General features: G+C 38.0%; 1 protein-coding gene across 15 annotated transcripts in view; it reads left to right on the forward strand.

The window, feature by feature from the left end:
• The window catches only part of PRKN (parkin RBR E3 ubiquitin protein ligase), a 1201475-nt gene that overhangs the window by 783231 nt on the left and 397114 nt on the right, over positions 1-21130 (forward strand). For all 15 annotated transcript variants that reach the window (XM_070520140.1, XM_014858373.3, XM_070520396.1 and 12 more), the window contains one exon: positions 17963-18099. In XM_070520140.1, coding sequence (XP_070376241.1) covers positions 17963-18099 — 137 coding nt within the window. The remainder of the gene's footprint in view (positions 1-17962; positions 18100-21130) is intronic.

Genomic DNA, 21130 nt, shown 5'->3' on the forward strand with positions numbered 1-21130 from the left:
GATTTGCATATTTTTTCTCTCAAACTGTTGCTTGCCTCCTCATTTTCTTAGTGGTGTCTTTGACTCCACTTTAATTTTAATTTTGATAAAATCCAGTTTTTATCTATTTTTTACTTTTATTGTTCATTATTTCTGTGTATCTTGTCTAGAAATCTTTGTCTCATGCCAATTCACAAAGAAGTTTCTCTTACTTTTTTCCTTCTAAAAGTTTACAGTGTTAGTTCTTTCATTTAGGTCTTTTATCCATTTCTTGTCATCTTCTGTGTTTGGTGTGACGTCAGGGATAATGGTTTTGTTGTTGTTGCGATTATTGCTTATGTTTTTCCTTTTTACCCTGCACCGCATGTTGAAATGACTGGCCTTTCCCCATTGAATTACATTGGCACCTGTCGAATTACTGTAGCTTTATGTGTGTCTAAAACTTTCTTTCATTTTGCCAGGTTAACGAGAAGATTTTGTAAAATTTTTGAGCAATTAAAGTACAATTATTACTTGGAAGTGTTTTTAAAGTCCCAGTGAAGTTTTCTTCCTAAACCGTAGATTGGCCTTACTTAGAGTTTGTTGGCTTGTGTGCTGGCTTAGAGTAAGTCCTGAAATCAGGAAGTTTAAGTCCTTTAACTTTGTTCTTCTTTTTCAAAATTGTTTTGCCTAGTGTAGGTCATTTTATTTCCATGCAAATTTTAGAAATAATTTTCCAATTTTTACAAAACTTGCTGATATTTCTGAAGGGATTGTCTTCAATCTATAGATCAGTTTGGGGAGAATTATCATTTTAACAGATGCTACACCGTCCATTTGGAGGACCCTTCCTTCCTCTTCCCTATGAGGCGAACTCCTGCACATCCTTAAAGACCTACTTCAAATGTACCTTCTCTGGGAAGCCTTCTTCAAATCCATTATGTAAAGTTAGACACTGACGTAGCTATATTTATGTCTCTGCTATGATATCATGTTGAATTATGATTAGCATCTTAAGGATAAAGACTAGATTTTATTCTGTGACTTTCCACAACCTGGTATATGGTATGTATCATACGCTTAATATGTATTTGTCAAATGAATTAAGAAATGAATACATAAATGTTGCAAATAATCAATTTCAGTATATGTATTTCAATTTGAATAACTGTCACAGGGATATTGATTTACTCCTAGTCAATTAGCAGCTATGCCTCGATCCAGGGGCAAGTCAACTTCCCAACAAATGTATAATACTTTCTATCTCAGAAAAATATGTATGTATTTATTTAAATGATAAAATGTTAGACGTTGTCTAACCCCTCCCCTTACCTCTAAATTTTAAGGAAGCTGTCCAGCAATTTATATCAGTTTAGCATTCTAGCCTATCAAAAACCATTCAAGAGATTTTCTTATTCTTAGACAAAAAAAAATTTATATGTGTATTAGTTTGCTAAGGCTGCCATCACAAAATTCCACAGATGGCAGCTTAAACAAGAGAAATGGATTTCCTATAATTCTGGAGTCTGGAAGTTCACGATCAAGACATTGCAGGGTTGGTTTCTTCTGAGCCTCTCTCTTTGGCTTGCAGACGGCCATCTTCTCCCTGGATCTTCACATGATCTTCTGGGTGTATGTGTGTCTGTGTCCTATCCTTCACTTGTTATAAGGACACCAGTCAGATTGGAGTAGGGTCCACACATCTCACCTCATTTAACCTTAATCACTTCTTTAAAGACCCTGTCTCGAAATAAAGTCACATTCTGAGCTGCTGAGGGTTAGGACTTCAACATATGAGCTTTTAAGGGATGCAATTCAACCCATGACAATATGAATGTATACACATACACATTTAAAAAGTTTATTATTATGTCTTATTAAACATATTTTTTAAAGTTTATTATTAAACACTGTTTTTAAAAGTTGCCTAAGGGATTCAAAGTATTCACATTGCTTTAGAGTAGAAACAGATTCACTCATTTTGATGAACTATTTGATTATCGGTAGCCAGTTTCACATCCTGAAGCATGCCATCCGAGATGGTGTCTTTCATCCACCTACATTCCCACATTCTACTGATTGTATATTACATCTTTTGTATTTTTTCACTCTGAATGATGCCTTAAGAGCTTTTGTCAAGGAAGAATTTATGTATTATCAATATAAAATGATCTGTGTTTTTTGTTTCCAAAAGTTCTTGAATTGATAAGGTGACTATTAAATGTTAAATAATGTTAAGTCTGAAAAGTAAATATTGCCCTTGGGAACAAAGTTTGCTACTCAGGACAATAAGCTGATAAACAACTGGAGTATGTGGTCGGTTTTTTTCACTTTATTCCCAGAGCACAGGTAGCACCAGTAATAGTCCATAATCTACGTATCTCAACCCAATTCCCTGTCAAGTTCTGTTCTACATTTTTATCTCACTCCTTGGCCTTGTTCTTTAGATTCGTTATCACTATAAACATAAGTCTGCAACTCATCCCATCACCCATCTTCCTTCCTGAAATCTTTTACATGGTGGTTTGGTAACTTAGGGATTCACAGTAACATGGACCATATCTTGTTCTCATATTCTCAATACATCACTTGATTAAACTAAAGCCTCACAAAATTGTAATTAGGAAAACATGAACTAATTATTAGTGCTCTTTAATTCTGCTAAAGATTAGTCTATTTTTAAAGTTTAAATAGCACATATCAGGCAAATCAAATGAGTGAAGAAAATTTCCTCGGAAATCTGTAACTCCCATCTTCGTTAGGTTCAGAGAGGGCTTACCATGGAAATTGGGGAGGTTTTCTTGCACATTGTGTTTGCAGATTTCTTACTGTTTGCAAAAATTTTCAAATATTCTCAACTGATCCTAGGTAATTCTCTTCACAGTTTACTATCAAACATCTCTCCAACTTAATTATGATCTCTTGAAGGAAGGATCTGTGTTTTCTGTTTTTATGTAAAATCTCGCTGGCCCCCCACCACATAGTCAAATGCCTAGTGGAAGCTCAACAAAACTTAATTTAATATTTAGGCAAAAGTTTAGTCATTATTCTTGTCTTCTGTTCTGCACTAGAGCCCTTTGTCCTCCAGATTAAGCACCAGTGTGGAGAGCATCTTTGGGCCCCCTCCAGTCTCCTTTCATATGACTCAGTGATGTCCTTCACCCTCTGGCATACACTCATATGTGGTATAAGCTCTCTCTTGTTAAAGAATAAAGAAAATTGGTCACTGACTGTGTAAAGTTTTACTGCCAGGCGTAGGTTTGGGGGAGAAAAATAGGACAGTCCTTTTAAGTCAAAAGGTCACACATTGTCCGTGTCCTATGTTAGGGAAGCCAAACCTTTGAGTGTGCATCTGGGCCCGCCAGTTCCATAAGCAATGGCTACCTGGGGACCATCTGCTCCCCACAGGACAGGCTGCTTTGTGATCATGGCATTCAGCTGCCTCGGCTTCATATGAGAGGTGCCTAAGTTGAGATTGTGTTGCCCAGGCAGGTCAGCACTGGTATTAGTAGCCCGGGTGACCAGACCACTGTTTCTCTCTCTATTCCTTGCTTTTGAAGCAAACAGAAAAAGAAATCTCCAATATTTTTTATTGAATTTCTTTTCTGATCACTTTGGGCACCAATTTATGGAGTATGGCTGCTGTAAGGGAAGACCTCTTCCACCCTAGGATGAGCTGAGCCTTTTTCTTGGTTGAACAATAACATACGTAGAGCTACCTTGCAGTAGAAGCAGCACAGACAGAAGTGGGCCTCGCTCATTCTGTGTCCAGGCTCATGTGTGCTCAGGAGGCAGATATGAGAGAGATCAATGTCTGTTCCAGGTGAACTGAGATATAGGGGTACCCTGTCTTCAGCTAATAGCTGCCACCTCTCAAATAAAGAACATTTAGATGCATCAAATGATAATCTTCATGTGTTCTGGAAGATGATTGGAGGCTTGCCTCATTGTAGAGGGAATGGAGCTGGAAAATAAAAGTGTGAGAATAGACTTCAGGAAAGGATTCAGGGGTGACTGGCTGCCATCAGAGGACAGATGGTGGGTGAGCCCTAGACATGCCTTACTGGAGAAACAAGAAATAGAGGAAGCTCTGGGTGTGTCCACGTGTGTGTGTGCACTCAGAAAGGCCACAGGAGGCGTCCCTGGGGGATCTTGAGGGCACACGCAGAGGGTTGTTGAGAAGAACGCTCCTGGGTCTGATCAAGGTGCAGGATGGATGTTGGAAAGGCGTTTCTTCTATCATACAATATTGAAATAAACATGGGGTAAATGTTAAGAACAAAATGGCGGCAGGGAGGGGATTTACTGACTTGGAGAAGATGATTTTAACGTACCAGCTTGGGATTGAAACACATCATTTCTGCAGTAGCCCGGGCAGAAAATTCATGGCTGTATAGCTCCCACTGTGAAATTTCCTCAATTTGTATTCTTCTGTAGTGGGTAGTAAGTGGAAATGTGGTTAAATGGGTAATATGATAACCTAGATTCTCACAACGTGTGAGTTGAAACCATAGTCTGATTTATGCCAGGCCACTGTCACCTTTGACAAGTTATTTAACCCCAGTGAATAGTCTAGCTTTCTTGTCTGTAAAAGTAGAAAGTCATGAAGACCTGTTTACACATGTGGAAAATATCAGGTTCTGAAGGTTAAGTAATGGATTTGGCCCTCGTGCTATAGCAGAGCTAAGAAACAACAGCAATTGTATGGGGAGACAGAATCTAGAAATTTTCTTCCAAATGCTCAAAGATGTTTGAAACTGTATACCATGTTTTTTTGTTGCTATTGTTGAAAAACTCTGAAACCCATTGAGGTGCTGGGGCAATGTCTAGATGCAACAGGGTATGCTCACAATAAATACAGCTATGTTGAAACAGTGTTACAAGTTATTTTCTATAAATTGTCAACCTCATCCCTGAATCTCTTCAACCCATTAGGATTTGCTTCAGTCCTTCCAACCAGTTGCTTTCTTCTTCTCCTTGTGGGGGTAATCTCACCAATGGAAGAGTGGGGAAGGGGACATAAGGGGCCCAGGGATACATAGCAGAGAAGGAAGTTTCTCATGTCCTTGCAGATTCTGGGGTGGAAAGCCACCAGCCCCTGCATCACCCCTTTGAAGGGGTGTGTCTGCAGAATTGTCTCAGAAGATTCAGTTCTGAAACCTAACAAGGTGTGGCAGCACCTACACATCGCTATTGTGTTTGGTAATCACTAGAGCTTCACAAGGCACTTTCTTCTGCCTCCTCTCGACCAAGTCTACACATGCCCGGTCCAAGCAGCCCTTCCATATTGTGCGGGGCACTTGGAAGAGCTTGAGCCCCTTTCTGATCTTCACCATGGGGAGGAGAGAGCCTTGAGTGCAGTATGAGATGGAGGTTTAAAATGGGCTGTTCTAAGGCTCAGTGACCAAAATTAGATTAATATCTGAAAGTGACCACAAGTCAGGGAATCTGAGAGGTTGCTAGGTGCGCCCGCTGCCCAGCAGGTGTATTTGACAGAACACGGTAGTATCAGTTATTGGAAAAAAGCAAAGCTGGGTCTTGTCTATAGCTCGACAAGCAAAAACTCCTTAATCAAACCAGTTACACTGTAAGGTCAGTGTTCTCCGGGAGTCTCTTCCAGGCCACCTTCTCTCCTAATTTTATACACTGTCCATGGGTGACCCCACCTACTCCTGGGACTATATTATCATCTACCGGCTGATGGGTCTCCAGAGCATTTTCCAGCTGCAATCTTTCCCCTGAGTTTAAGAACCACCTTCTGCACTTATTCACATGACATCCCAAAGACATCTCAAACTCAGCAGGCCTGGAACTGAAAGAAATTTTCCATAGTTCCAGTCCTGCTGTTGCACCAGATCTGTGCATAGCGTGTCATTCAGGGGTCAATGTGAGTGTCCTCTCCTCAGGCCTTCCCTGACCACCCAATTCATAGCAGCCCACCACCCACCATCACATGGTTCCATCTTATTTTCTTGCTATCACTTTTCATTAGGTAATCAAAGTCCATTTCCCTTTTCCTCTCCATCATGTGGGAGTTGTGGGCAATCGACACTCCCCAATCTGTAGTCAGCTGTCTGGATGAGACCAGATTAGTTCATCAAAAGAAATGGTCTGAATGGAGGGCAATGTTGTTTGCAGCCTTGAAAAGCGGAACTGATGGCTTAGCTCGACACCAGTAACCTACTGCACACCTCTTGACATGGTGGGACTTGTTGATCTCTGGTCCTACTTCTGTTTTCCTTCCCTTTGTGTCCCTGTTCATTCATAATCCTTCCTTCATTTGGTCAGTCACTTACTACAGCATATAGAGCATGAGCATTTACTAAACACCAGCCAGAGGCCAGGCACTTGGGATACCAAAAGATGACCCTGTGTTTATGGAGTCAAAAGCTCCAGCAGGAATAGGCAGACCTTTCCTGGAAAGGGCCAGAGAGTAAGTAGTTCAGTCTTTGTGGTCCATCCAGTCCTTATCACAGCTACTCAACCCTCTCTTTACAGAGCAAAAGCAGCCATAGATGGTATGTCAACATGGCTGTGTTCCAATAAGCTTTATTTATAAAAACAGGCAGTGGGATAGATCTGGCCCCTGGCTGGAGTTTGCTGACCTTTTGTATGGAGAGCACATAGACAATTAAGCAAATAGTTATAATAAACACTGTGGTAGGTGCTGTGAGAGAGCTCCAGCAGGGTGCGTGGGAGCACAGAGCACAGCAGAGGACACTTGACCCGGGGATCTGACCCCTCTGTCCTCTCCTGCTGGCTCCAATCACCAGCTGGCCTTATTGGGGGGGATGGGAGAAGAAGCTTTAAAATTAAATTGCCTTTTAGTTGTTAATAGTTATAGAAGATATTTTGTCACTTTTTAAAAAAATACTGAGATCCCTTTTCCTATTTTCCTTCACTGTTCAGGCTCAGGGCCTTCCTTCTGACATGTCTTCCAGAAGGTAAAATCTCCAGAAATCCCCAGATTCTCAGCCTTGCAAGCAGCATGTGCCTTAGTTCAAGAGGTCATATGAAGTTGGAATCCTAAACATGAGTTGTGTTTTGCACATTATTTCAAGTAAGGTTTAAGTTCCACCAGCTTGTGGTAGGAAGAAAGGTTGTCATCATACAAATTGAAGATCATAAAATCTCAGTATCCAAAAGGTCTTTAGAGATGGTCAGATCTAACCTGATATTTCACCGACTCTCATTTCATGAGGTTTCCGTGGTCAGCTCCTGGCACAGCCAGCTCAGGCACCCCATCCCGTGGGTCCTTCAAAACCTCCCCCTAACCTCCACTGCCTTGGGATACTTATGGCAGCCAGTCACATCTTTGCACAAAGTCCCTTATCTCAGTTTTGTACATGAATTCATTTGGGTTTGTGTTGTTATGCCATGTTGGCTTTTGTTATTTTTAGGGAAATATTTTGGGATACTAGACATCACTTTTCTGGCTATATGTAATACAAGAAGCTAAATTGAGAGAATAATTTTACTTACTATGCTCCACAAATTCTTGTTATGTTAATATTTTAATACTGAATCCATCTAATACCTCTGAAATTTCACAATACCTCCTTATTTTGAGATATTTTCATTATAGATCTGTTTTAACACGTCTAGAGTCTTTTAGGCAGATTCTTCATTTCAAATTACTCTACTTCAGAGGACCTGATTCTTAATGTTTCTTTGATAAAAGACCCGGCATTCTGTTAGCGTTCATTCCTTCATTTTAAGAATGAATGAAAGACCAATGAGAAATATTCTGTGCAAGGTTTTCGCGAGCCAGCAGCCAAAGATGTAACATTTTTAAACCACTCTGTGTCTGTAATAATTTCTTATGTTAAATAGCTCCTAACATTCATAGCCACTGGATTGATTCTTAGCACATTAATATTTCCTGTCATGAGATCTGGGGATACACTAGAGCAATTTCATTCACAGTGGGGTTCTTATCTAAACAAGATCTGTCTTCATATCTTTCTCAATTTAGCAGAATACTGTTGCAGTGGATCTGGGCATTATCTGCTTCTAGCTGTTTTTCACAAAGGAAAAAACAAAGACAAGATATGTGCATGGTTGGTATGTGTTACAGATGGCATCTCTGACAGCTAAATAGTTGTGCCACACAACAGCTCTGTGTGAATGATGTGACCCAGAAAATATTTTATATTGTCTTCTTTCAGCATTCTTTAGCCATACACACTGACAGTCTGAATAGAGTGTTTTCTGAGATTATGACTCTGAAGCACTTGAACTCCTATAAATATAATTTTGAGAATCCTTGGACTTTTATAAATATGATTTTGAGAATTGAAATTAATTCTACTAGTTGGGGGATGAGAAAGTAATGTGATCATTTTTCATAAGATGCATTTTCCTCCCATGGGCCAAATACCCTTTGGAATTTTTAATTTTATTTTATTACATGCAGCAGTTATTTCATTATGATTTACTCTTTATTTATGGTTATTTATCAGCATCTGTTTAGGAGTATAAATGCCCTAGCAAGAAAAGTTGAGGGTGTTGCTGGTAAAACAATTCATTGTAATGAAGTACTACAAAAAAGAGTTGACCTCTTTGCTTTTAAAATTTTAACTTACTTTTCAAAAAGAAAATAAGTATTTTTAATTCTAATACTTGTTATTATATTGTAATGTTTACCATAAAACACTTCCAGAAGTTAATGGTTTATATTTGGGTTCAACCTGTCGCTAGTAATTATATTTAGCAATACACTATACAAGCTGTACTAAAGTCAAATAAATATTTTCAAAGATTGATACCATCTGGAGGAAATTAACAATCCATTAATTTCCTCTTATCACTATGACTTCATATTTTTATTTTGCATAGACTATTTATTGTTAATGGTTCAAAATGTTATAAGTGATAGAACCTAATTCAACTACATTTGAGGTATTATATAAACCTACAACATAGACTTATATTATGTGGCTTGTAAAAGCAGTATCGTTACTTTTTAGTTTTATTTTTGATGTCTGGAAGAATTCAGAACTTTGATAAAGGCTGAGGGGATAATATGAAATTATATGACATGTTCCCTAACCTTACCTAATTTTATTCCCTTTTAAGTGTTTTTTACCTGTTTTCCTCACTTCCCTCTCGTTTCTTGGTCAGGCTAACTCATTCTTGCCTTTTAGATCTTAGTTTACAATTTTCTTCTTTAAGAAACATTCTTTGGGGGCTGGCCCCGTGGCCGAGTGGTTAAGTTCGCGCCCTCCGCTGCAGGCGGCCCAGTGTTTCGTTGGTTCGAATCCTGGGCGCGGACATGGCACTGCTCATCAGACCACGCTGAGGCAGCGTCCCACATGCCACAACTAGAGGAACCCACAACGAAGAATACACAACTATGTACCGGGGGGCTTTGGGGAGAAAAAGGAAAAAATAAAAATCTTTAATAAAAAAAAAAAAAAAAAGAAACATTCTTTGCCTGACCAGCAGCGCGGGTGATGCTCATTAGTTCGTCCAAAGTGCCCCAGAGTTAGTTATCTCACCATTAGGCAGAATTCCTTGAGAACAAGAACTCTATACCCCCTCCCCATGTTGAGCAAAGGAACCAGCACGTGGTCACTGCCCAATTAGTCTGTGTTGAATTTGAGTTGGGGAGACTTGATGTAGATTCATAAAGCAATTAGAGAACAACACAAATGATATGTAATAACATACTAAGTTACATAAAAATAACACTTTATAAGCATTATAAAGTATAGAATTTGTATAGAATTACTGAATAGAAAATTAGAAAATAAGCGGGAGAATAATGTTAGCTAGAATTTTATTGAAAAAGCTTCCTGAAAGATGTTGCATTTGAGCTGAACCTTGACAATTTTTTGGAAAGTGAAGGCAAATAGGAAGAATTTTGCACATAGGGATAAGAACGTAGGAAGAAGGTGGTTCAGAAGCTGTCAAGAGACTGATCTGAGAGAAACAGAAGGATTTGTGAATGGCAATTTGGGAGATACATATTGTGGGGTAAATCTAGCTATGGAGGGTTCTTAATACATTGGCGTTGGGTAACTGCTTCATAATTATGACCAGCACCTGCCATGATGAAAACTACTTTAGATTAGTCTTCCCTAAGCATGCTGATTGAGTTGAGTAGGGGGTCAAGGGTGGGAGGAAAAAAAGTGGAGACAGTGTGAGTTCCGATTTAGATTTCAGCCAGAATGATGCATGAGTTTGAAGAATACAGACTACATCAATGTGTGAAGACCTAACCCATTTGCTCTGGAAAGCCTTACACTTTTGCTATTCTATATCTTTACTCAACTATTTTTATAGCTCCTATTCTTTAGACTCTCTCAAAATCAGTAAGTAGATGTTAAAAAGAAATATGTCTGAAACAGAAAAAGTGGCTGCTACTTGAAAATTTTGTATTTCTCTATATGACGGTAAATGGAACAGGTTAATGTATAAACAGGGCCATAGCTAACTTGATAGGGAGATTATAAATTAAGAAAGCCATGGGTAGCCACAACAAAATGCCTCACCCAGAGCAGTTGCTCTCAATACACATGAGGTCAAGCTTTTGTCCCAGTGCAGAAAATATGCCTGTGGAGCTGTATTGCATCATAAGCACATATGTGCATATTTCAGTAAGTATATAACCACAGGATACACAAAATTAACTGTCTTCTAGAAGTAAAATTGCACACTAATGACAGGAGAGTTTTCAAAGTATTGATCAGTGGGATCAAACTTTCGAACAAGTGCCAAGGTTAGAAATTCTTTTGAATTCGGTAAGAGTTAATGCCACAAATGGGGTATAGAATTACTGAATGAGAATTAAAGAGGAAGGGGAATTTTGTCATTTAGGAAAGGGACCAAAGAGTTTATATTTTCTTAATCATTGTATCTGTAATGTGTTTACTACATCATTTAATGTAATATTTGATTTAAAGCTTGTCTAAAGAAGGGAATCCATTAGTGTGCTCAATATCCTCTCTGTAGGGACTGACTGCACTGGGCATGGGCTGTCTTGGGACCTCTTCCACTAACCCCAGAGACCGAGTTAGGTGGTCTTTAATCTCATCCCTAGAGTAGCACTTACTACACTATGAAATAATTACTTGTTTGTCTTCAACCTTATAGGACTGTGACCTCCTGAGGGGAAGGACCATGTCTTGTTCACTTTTATGTGACATCGACAGGACAATGGCTGGAAGTAGCAATTGTTCAAAAGTATTGGCAGAATGGGTGAATGAAAGTGATTCCAAAATGTAGACATAATAAGAGTCATTTCCTTGGGTATGTCGTATATGCTGAATTATTGGGACTTCTGTGAGTAAGCTTGCAGAGCCAAAGTAAACCCATTTTTTGTGCAGCAAAGTGAACTAGATAAAGCAATAAGAACGTGAGCAGAGGAGGGAAGAAGAAACTGGAAGCGGTGGTTAATGAGCTTGTTCAGGATCTGCCAGTGCCTTAACAGGATTCTGATTCCAAGCAGACTAATGGGCAAGTGAACTGACTTCAGGATTTTAAACTTGGCTGCTAGAAGGAATTCTGAAGGTCATTCAACTGCTGAAGCTTATTTTGATTCCTAAAAGTTGAGTCTATCAATTAGTATCTTGGATCTGGGGCCTCTCCAGTGGCTGGGATTGCTCACTTGGCTAACTCAAATAATGAACTCATATGACATTTTGTGGGCTAAAATGTTATCGCCAGCATTTCTGCGGGCAGGCGCTGTATTGGGTACTTCTTTGTCTGTAGTGCATTTGGGCAATTACTAGGTAATGTTGCTAAATATAGGTTAAACGAAAATGCATTTGGTTTCCAAGATTTCAGCCATTTATTTATTTATTGTTTATAAGCTATCTCTAACTAAAAGGCATTTAAAGTGACCGTTGTTAAGAAGATAAATTCCAGTTATTTAATGGCGTAGCTTTCCTCCTCTAATTATTTTTATCTAATCAAATGCTTTCTTAAATTCCCAGGAGTCATAGTTCATGTACAGAGAGTTTGTAGAGAGATTTGAAAGATTGCCAATTGGGGCATAACATTTATGTTACTGTTGCACAAATGAAATACTGTAAAAACAATGTGAATTCTTTCAAGGGTCAAATGTTAGCTAAATTTAAGGACAAACTTTCTCCCTCCACTGAGGAGATTTTATTTTTATCTCCTTAAGGATTTGTACTTAATATTTTTATTCTAACTTGCATTGCTTTTCATTGCATTTTGGATGATTATACTATCCCTAAATATGTATTTCTCTTGAGTTTTGCTTTTCATTGCCATAAATGAAGAAACTACCTACAGTGGATAACTCAGCATTCTCCTCCCACGGTCTGTACTTCTACAACTTCAGTCTCTTTTCTTGACCTGAAATGTGTTCTCTATCTCCACGTGCTGTGAACCTGATCCTCCTGCAAATGCTTCTACTTTCATGAATTCTTTTCTGATCTGCTATCTAAATGTGATCGCTTCCTCCTCTGAGCCTGTATTAATGATATATTGCTGCATTCAAAAAAGTATCCCAAAATTTAGTGGCTTAAGACAACAGTAAATGTTATCTTACACAGTTTCAGTGGGGCAGGAATCTGGGAGCAGCTTAGCTGGATGGTTCTTTCTCACCATATCTCAGGAAGTTACAATCAAGAGTCAGCCATAGCTGTAGTCACCTGAGAGCTTGCCTTGGGCTGGAGGATCAGCTTCAGAGATTACTAACTTTGGTGGCTGCCAAGTCAGTGCTGGGTGTTGGCAAGAAGCCTCAGTTCCTGGCCACGTGGACTGCTCCATAAGACTGTTTGAGTGGCCTTACAACATGGCTGTTCACTTTCCTCAAGGCAGGTGACGCAGGAGAGAGCACAGGCAGAAGCTGCAGTGTCTCTTCTGATCTAGTCCCAGAAGTCACCCATTGTCATTGGCACACTTTTCCTGTTGATCGAGCAGGTCAGTTCATACAATGTGGAAGGGAACTACACCAGAGCATGAATGCCAGGAGGGTGGGGATCATTGGGGAACAGCTAGGAGTCTGCTTACCACAGAGCCTGCGAATATTTCCTACACCTCTAACATAACTTAAAATATCCTGCCCTGTATCTCAATTATTTGGGTCTCTTTCCTACCAACTCTGTTAGATTTTCGTTTCCTTTAGAGTTTAGACTTGCTTCCTTATCTTCACATATCTTGAAATTTCTGGCATATTGCATTCAATATATGTCACATTCAGTTGAGAACTTGGAACCACAGCCTCTTTCTTAATGGGTATAAATGAGGATGTACATGTGGGAAAGAATCAGACAAACAGAGACGGGGAAATAGACAGACAGATTTTGGCAGAGACAGAGTGAAGGAGAGCAAATGAGAGAGAGTGCATGTGAACAAATGAGGTAGAGAGCAGATTAAACTGAACATTTTCTCAGATAAATATGAAAACATTGATACTATTCTTTAGACACTAGAGAACTAACTTTACAAGAGTTTAAACATTTGGACTGTGGAGCAATATTCTACTTTGTGTAGTTTATATGAATGGCTTGCCATATTTTTCACTGAGACTCCTTCAATTATGCCTAATATTCTGTGAACAGAGGATCTTTGGATCACTCCTTTAATAAAAGCAGGGAAACCATTGCTTACAAATAACTCTTCAGTAATGCCAAGTACAGCATTTATAATTTCTTTTACATATGATTGAGAACTTTATTTAATCTTTGATTAACTTCTCTGTAACCTGGCTCATTGGGATAAATTCATTTTCTAGATTGGTCAATTAACATTTATATATAATTTGAGCAAAAGGCACAGAGGAATGCAGGGAGGAACATAAGACCCATGAGAAGATAAGTCTTGGCAGGTCCTCAGAAATGTCCCTCCCATCCATCTTCTCATTTCCATTTCTGGAAGCACCAGCCCACCATAGTCCAGTTCCTTAGTAACTCATGTCTAAGCTATTAAAATGACCTCCAAACAGTTCTCATGACTTCCAGCTTCTTTCCCTCCAAACTTTCCTCAGAATTAAACTTATAAAACATCTCTCTCTTCCCATGCTTAGAAGCCTTCAGTGAATTCCCTGACCTAGAGGTCATATTCTAGGTTTGTCTCCTAGAATCGCCCCTACCACTGTCCCTGGTCAGTGTCTGCTCTGTCCCCAACGCTTTTCGTCTCTTCTCTCACTCTTTTCCTGATACATCCTCTCAATGAGCCCAACTGATTGCTTTTCTGTTTCAAGAATTCTTTTCCATGTCTGTATTTTCTTCCCTGCCCAGATACCATGCTTCTATCCAGTAACCTAGTGTCCATCTTCTCATTCCTTTAAATTCAGCTCAGGTTCCTAATGGAGCCATGGTGACTCATACTTCCCTTGTCTCCTAACTTCTGTGGCACCGGAGTTTGGTGACTACATATACTTCCTTGTAATATTTGTTCCACGTGCATCTTGTGTCCCAAGGCTATGCCCTGTGATTGTGTATATATGTTTGTTTCCCAGTGCTTAAACCAATTACAACTATAAAGTACTTATGCATTCACTCAGGGCTATATTCCTCACGAATTTATTAAGTGCCTACTTTATCCAAAGTAGATGCTCAATAAGTAATTGAGTGAAAAATGTATGAATAGGAGCAGAGAAACTATAAAATAAAAACATTCTATTCATTTATCTACTGGTCACAATCAGTAACTACTGATTGCTTAACTATGTTGTGCTCAATACTGTATTTAGTGAGGCATGAGTCATGAAAGGATGAAACAAATATGGCCTCTGTTGTTTCATGACTTTTCTGTTGTTTCGTGTTTCATGTTGACAGCTAAGGGGGTAATGTATAAAACACTGAATAAAAGTGAAGGTACTATCTGAAATCCATTGAGGATAGACCTTATGGATAAAAAGGTAAAGAAAAATGGAAGAACCAGTGAAGAACTGGGCTCCAGAGAAAGTTCCTCGTAGGTCCTTAGTTTTGAACTGGACCTTGAAATTTGGGATTTTGATTTGAATATAAAGGCTAGTATATACTACAGGGGTGGATGACAATGAGCACGAGTCTAGGAGTAAAGGAACTAGAAGTATGCTAGGATAGCAAAGGATACTCCCAACTGATTAGATGGAGGCAGAGAAGGGAACAAGATGAATGGTAGAGTAGGGGCAGTTTATTTCAGGGGGACAAAATGGAAAAAAAAGTAATGTAAAGTCCCTAGCAAGGTTCCTAACCCAAAGTGGATGCTCATAAATACTACTATTGCCCCTTTTCCTCTTTTATCTAGCACTTAGGAAGTTAATTATGTAGCCTCTCTAGCCATGAAATGATTTTTACTCATTTCATTTCTAAGATGATTAACCTAATAACTTTTATATGGGTGTCATGTTTATCCCTCACCGAACTTTTTCATAAGTACTAGGAATATTCTTAAGAGAGGAGCAATCTTGCCTCATAACTATATCAAGAAATCCGACTGATAATTCTGTATGAAATACATGCATGTTTCTACATTTTCTACATCTATTTCATTATCTATGTATCTACCAACATATACATGTACCTATTCTATATCTATCTATATCTGCATATATATATCAATATAATAAATCTATATCCTAAAGGAGTCTCAAGCCCTGGTCACCATACACTTCTCAAGCCTTAACTGCTGCCCTTGTCCATTTGCCATTAAAATTGCACAGGAGAGCACTTGAGATGTCACAGTGGGCCGCCTGGATACCATGTGAATTCTTCCCTGCCCCCATGTGTAACGGCAGCTCTTCCTCTTCCTGATGACTAGGATCAATTACCCCTGCCAGTTGGTCAATTTCCTTCCTGCCTATATCTCAGTTCAAGGAGGTTGAAGTGAACTGGTACTGCTGTAGCTTAATTTTCAGTAGGGCTCTTCCTGTGTCCCCAGGAGGATGTGCTTCACTCTGTGGGAATGGAATCCCTGGTGCCACACAGCCTGCAATTGCCTTGTGCTTCATTCTTAGTGGGGGGAGGGACAAGATGAATATTGTGTTGGATGTGTCCCAAACATTGGACCTCTAAAACCTTCCATAATGTGGGGGGCCCCTGAATCTGCATAGAGTTTATCTCACACCATGGCCTCCAATGAATGTATTTACCATTTCTTGCTAATGTGTTTCAAATAGCTGGATGTCATCAATAAAGTATAACAGTCGACATTTTGTGGATTGTCTAGATGGTCTAAGTTCTTTTGGACCGCGTTTTAACTGTGACAAAATGATAAATGTGTACTGTTGTCCACACATGAAAGAGAACTCTTTCTATTCTTCCTTCTAATAGAGATGGAAAAGAACACATTTGCTAGACCGATGGCTGCAAACCACGCACCATAACATCTCTTTGGGACACTGGCAGTAGTTCATCTGCTGACTGCTTTGGCTTTATAAGTTTTCTTTTTATTTCTTCTATAGCATAATTGCTAAGCTTTCTTTTTAACCTTGTTATACCTAGGAACATTTTTGTAAATGTTCTCATATTTTCTCCAGTGTTTCCATGTGTTGATAGCTGATTAGAAGTCTGTAGAGGCTTAGTTGACCATGTTGCTAAAACGAGAATGAAGAATATTTTTCACAGAACTTAGCTCTGAGAGAAGAAGGTAAAATACAGCAGCTCTGTAGGGTCACACAGAGTGTATAAGGTGTGTGTCCGCTTGTGCATGCGTGCATCTTATGTTAGAAATGGGGAAGTGTTACATTTTATCATCTTCAAGGGGAAAGTTGTTAGAAGAGAAGGGGTTGAAAGTTCAGAACACAGTCAACGCCTAATTGAAAAAGGCCCTGGAAATGGAAACGGCTCTGAAAGGACTTGAGTAGGTTCAGAGATGGGAAATGAAAGTACGTAAAAGCACGTAGGGACCCTCTTGCTCAGATTAAGTCGATCATTGTTCTATAAATCCATAACATTAAAACATTGTTTTCTTTCCATTTTTTTTGTATTAGATATTACTCTGAGATAATTGGGGAAACAAAATTTTGACAATCTTTTAATTGTTAAGAAATTATCTTCTACATTATAAATGTTTAATATCAGTTTTTCTGGGGAAAGGGCTTTTGAAAAGCTGTTTTATCTGTTAAGAATTGAGTATGAGATAAGAAAACATTTTGTATTTTGTTATTATTATATAGAAAATAGGCTTGTCTAAATAAACTCCAATGACTTTCTAACTATTAAAATTCCCTTGAGGTTGATCTCAATATACTCAATTTGTCTCCTTTTTGTCATAAACTAGTGTGGTACATTTGCTAGCAAAAATACATGGTTATTCAGGGGAATTTTTTTCCTACAAAGTATTTTAAAGGAATCCAAAATTTTTATGATTCATATATATTGGTTTATTAGTAAGTCTTAACCTTAATTTAAGAAATTGAATATTTGCGTGATACAGAGGTGGCACAATAGACAAAATTTTATGGTAGAAAAATCTCTGCTGGATCATCTTTTGTTTCTAAATTCTAGTTTTCCACTTGCCAATGAGTGACTGTTTAAATACCTACTTTGATGCAATAGTACTTTTTCTTTTGAGTTTGAGGAAGTTCACATCCTATATATTATTATGATTAAATTCAAGGAACATTTATTCAAAACCTTACAATGCCTGGTACTATGAGAATACCAATGTAAAGTAGATACGGTGTCTATTTTCAAGGAGATCACAGTCTGTAAGAAGGAGAAACATATCAATACTCTGATGTAATAATGGATCGATAGAAATATATAAGTAGATGGTATGAGTCGTAAGTTAATTGGGAATTATGAATCAAGGAAGGCTTCCAGAAAGAGGTTATATCTGAGCTCAGGTTTAAACAGCTGATTAGTAAATATGTTACTATAAAAAATAGAAAAATTGGGAAAATCAATGTTCTATGTAGTTAATTCAGTGCTTCCAATTTTTAAGATGTAGCAGTGATATGAGCTCAGTACTTAACAGTAGAGGTCTGACACAGAGCATGCCCTACACACCTTGCAGGATTACAGGAAGTGTCCTACAGCACATGTTGTCTTTCCACCCTTAAAGGTACTAGAGGAAATGTCTGTCTTTATCTATGCAGGAGCCCTGTCCTGGTTTTCCAGTGCAACTACCGCCATGTGATGTGCTTAGACTGTTTCCACTTATACTGTGTGACGAGACTTAATGATCGGCAGTTTGTCCATGACCCTGAGCTTGGCTACTCTCTGCCTTGTGTGGGTAAGTCAAGCACATTTCCCCCCATTTCTAATGCTAATTAAGAACAGACAGAGAAGAACTATTGATGTAAAACTATCTTAGATATACCCAATCCTTAGCTGAGGGGTTGAAAATTCAAATATCTATTTGATCAGTGCTGGGCAAGAAACATTAATATTTGGATCCCCAAAAATATAAAACACTAGAGTGTGAAGGGGCTGTGTTGAACTAGAAAATGCATAGCCTGCACAAAGGCATGGAAAATAAATTTTAAAATATTATTCAGCCGAGGTACACAAAGTCTGTCTATGGATGCACTGTGCAAGTTATAGATTTATTACCCTGCGTCTAGAACAGCACTATCCACATTTTTAAATTGGATGCCTTAATCCTAAAAATTTTGAGCACATACACATCTATATGAAAAGATATATATTTAAAAAGAAAGAAGAATGAGATGAAGCTGAAATATTTAATATTTTACATAATTTTTGTCTTTCAACACTACAAAATATCCTTTACTTGCACTATACTATTATTATTATTACATGTTTTTTTTTAAAGTGAGGTGAAATTCACATGATGATTAATTACAATTAACCATTTTGAAGTATACAGTTCAGTGGCATTTTGTGCATTCGCAATGTTATGCAGTGGCCACTCACCTCTCTTTGGTTTCAAGACTTTCTCATCACCCCAGAAAAATACCCATACCCATTAATTCATCACCCCCATGCCCTCTTGCCCATCTCCAGGTAACCACTATAGTCTGTCTCTATGGATTTGCCAATTCTAGATGCTTCATATAAGATGAATCACATAATATGTGACCTTTTGTGTCTGCCTTCTTTCACTTAGTATAATGGTTTTGAATCTCATCCGAGTCATGGCATGTATCTTCGTTTCTCTTTATGGTTGAATAATATTTCATTATGTGGATATGCCAACAATTTGTTTATCCATTCATTTGTTGGTGGCATTTGCATTGTTTCCATTTTTGTGCTCTTATGAACAATGCTGCTATGAACATTTGCGTTCTTGTTTCTGCGTGGATATATGTTTTCATTTCTCCTGGATGTATGCCTAGGAGTACAACTGCTGGGTTATATGGTAATTCTATGATTAGCCTTTTGAGTAACTACCAAACTATTTTTCATAGCTACTGCAACATTTTGCATTCCTGCCAGCAACTTATAAGGGTTCCTGTTTCTCCACATCCTCACCCACACTTGTAGTTTTCCTGTTTTGTTGTTGTTGTTGTTTTAAATAGCCATCCTATTAAGTGTGAAGTGGTATCTCATTGTGGTTTTGATTTACATTTCATTAATGACTCATGATGTAGAATATCTTCTCATATGCTTGTTTGCCATCTGTATATCTATTTGGAGAAATGTCTATTCACGTCATTTGCCCATTTTATAATTGGGCTGTTTGTCTTGTTATTGTTGAGTTGTAAGAGTTCTTTATGTATTCTGGATACTAGACCCTTATCAGATAAGTGATTTGCGAACATTTCTCCTATACTATAGGTATCTTTTCACTTTCTTGATAGTCATTTGATACACAAGAGTTTTTAATTTTGACAAAGTCCAATTTATCTGTTTTTTCTTTTGTTGCTTGTTTTTGGTGTCAAATATAAGAATCCATTGCCAAATCTGAGGTCATAAAGATTTATCTCCATGTTTTCTTCTAATAGCTTAGCTCTTCTATTTAGATAATTGATCTATTTTGAGTTAGTTTTTAAATTTGGGGTGAGGTAGGAGTCTCTACCTCATTATATATGTATTTTTAACGACTGCAGTGTGAGTAAATATGCTTCACTGATTTCAAAAATTGTGGTTTGAAACCACGTCATACCTTGATTCGATGGTCAGGTTTTAAGTTCAGTTTATTTCGGTACTTAGTTTTAATGTTGACAATAGCTGGTAAATATATCTTGAAATTATTTCACAGATTCAAACTGAAGAAGCTAATTGCGTTGTTGGCTTTGTAAATTATGATACTCATTTTTCAATTGTATCTGCCAATAATGCAATGTTTTTTAAGTTAAGGTTCACATAATACATGTGTCAATATATTGTAAAGGAAAATTCTTGAAGGGTATTGTGTATTTATATTTCAACAAAAAGTTTCAAAAGTCAGCGAAACGCTTATTTGCAGATTGGAAGATTCCGTTTTTAGTATTTTTAATGTGATAATTTTGTATTGATAAACTCTCTTCCTTCACAAAACCATATAACATGGAAACATTTCTAAATATCCATTTCAAATCCTCTACATACTCAAGGCACTTTTAAAAATCGATTTATTTCTCACTTATTTTTAAATTTTTAAGCAAATTAAATGTAAGCAAATTGTTTCCCTGTATTATGTAAAAAGACCTTTCAAATGTTATTATAGTTTTTTTTTGTATTTTGGAAAAAAACCCTGGATTGTCTTGAATCTTTTCTCAACAGAGACACTCTTTTCATTTATTACTTGCTTAGTTTTTAAAAGTCTTGCTTAGTGTAATCGCTTCACACCCTCCTTAGTTTATATCTCAAGGCGAGGGTCACTGTTAGGGATAATGGTGCCTCACATGGTCAGTGCCGCCATTTTCTCTGTTGGCTTGTGCTTACTTTATCAGAGCTATCTTTAATTAATGGTTTCTTTGCAGGAAACTTCTTAAGTCACTTATGTGTTTTAACAGAGTTAGTTAAGTAAAAATGAGATAATGTACCCATAATTCTTTTAACTGATCACAAGTAATCTTCTGTGAAAGGGGACTAACAAGAATGGCCTCACTCTCTAAGAGTCTGTGTGTAGGACTCCCACAGTCCCCAGGGATGCGGCGTCTCCACTTCATGACATGTGATTCTCTGATGCAGACCACGGTAGGAGAAGTACCAGTGTCAGCCTGTACATTAAGTCTTAGCTAAGCTTAATTTTTCATAGCTTAAATAAGGCTTGTATGATCCCAAATATTACCATCCGTAAACTAATGAATCATTTTGCGCATATCCTGAGGTGTACACAGAGCATCAGAGAAGCCAAGTTCACATTCTCTTTGGGT

This window comes from Equus asinus, chromosome 1 (assembly GCF_041296235.1).
Source record: "Equus asinus isolate D_3611 breed Donkey chromosome 1, EquAss-T2T_v2, whole genome shotgun sequence".
In the NCBI taxonomy this organism is placed as follows: Eukaryota; Metazoa; Chordata; class Mammalia; order Perissodactyla; family Equidae; genus Equus; species Equus asinus.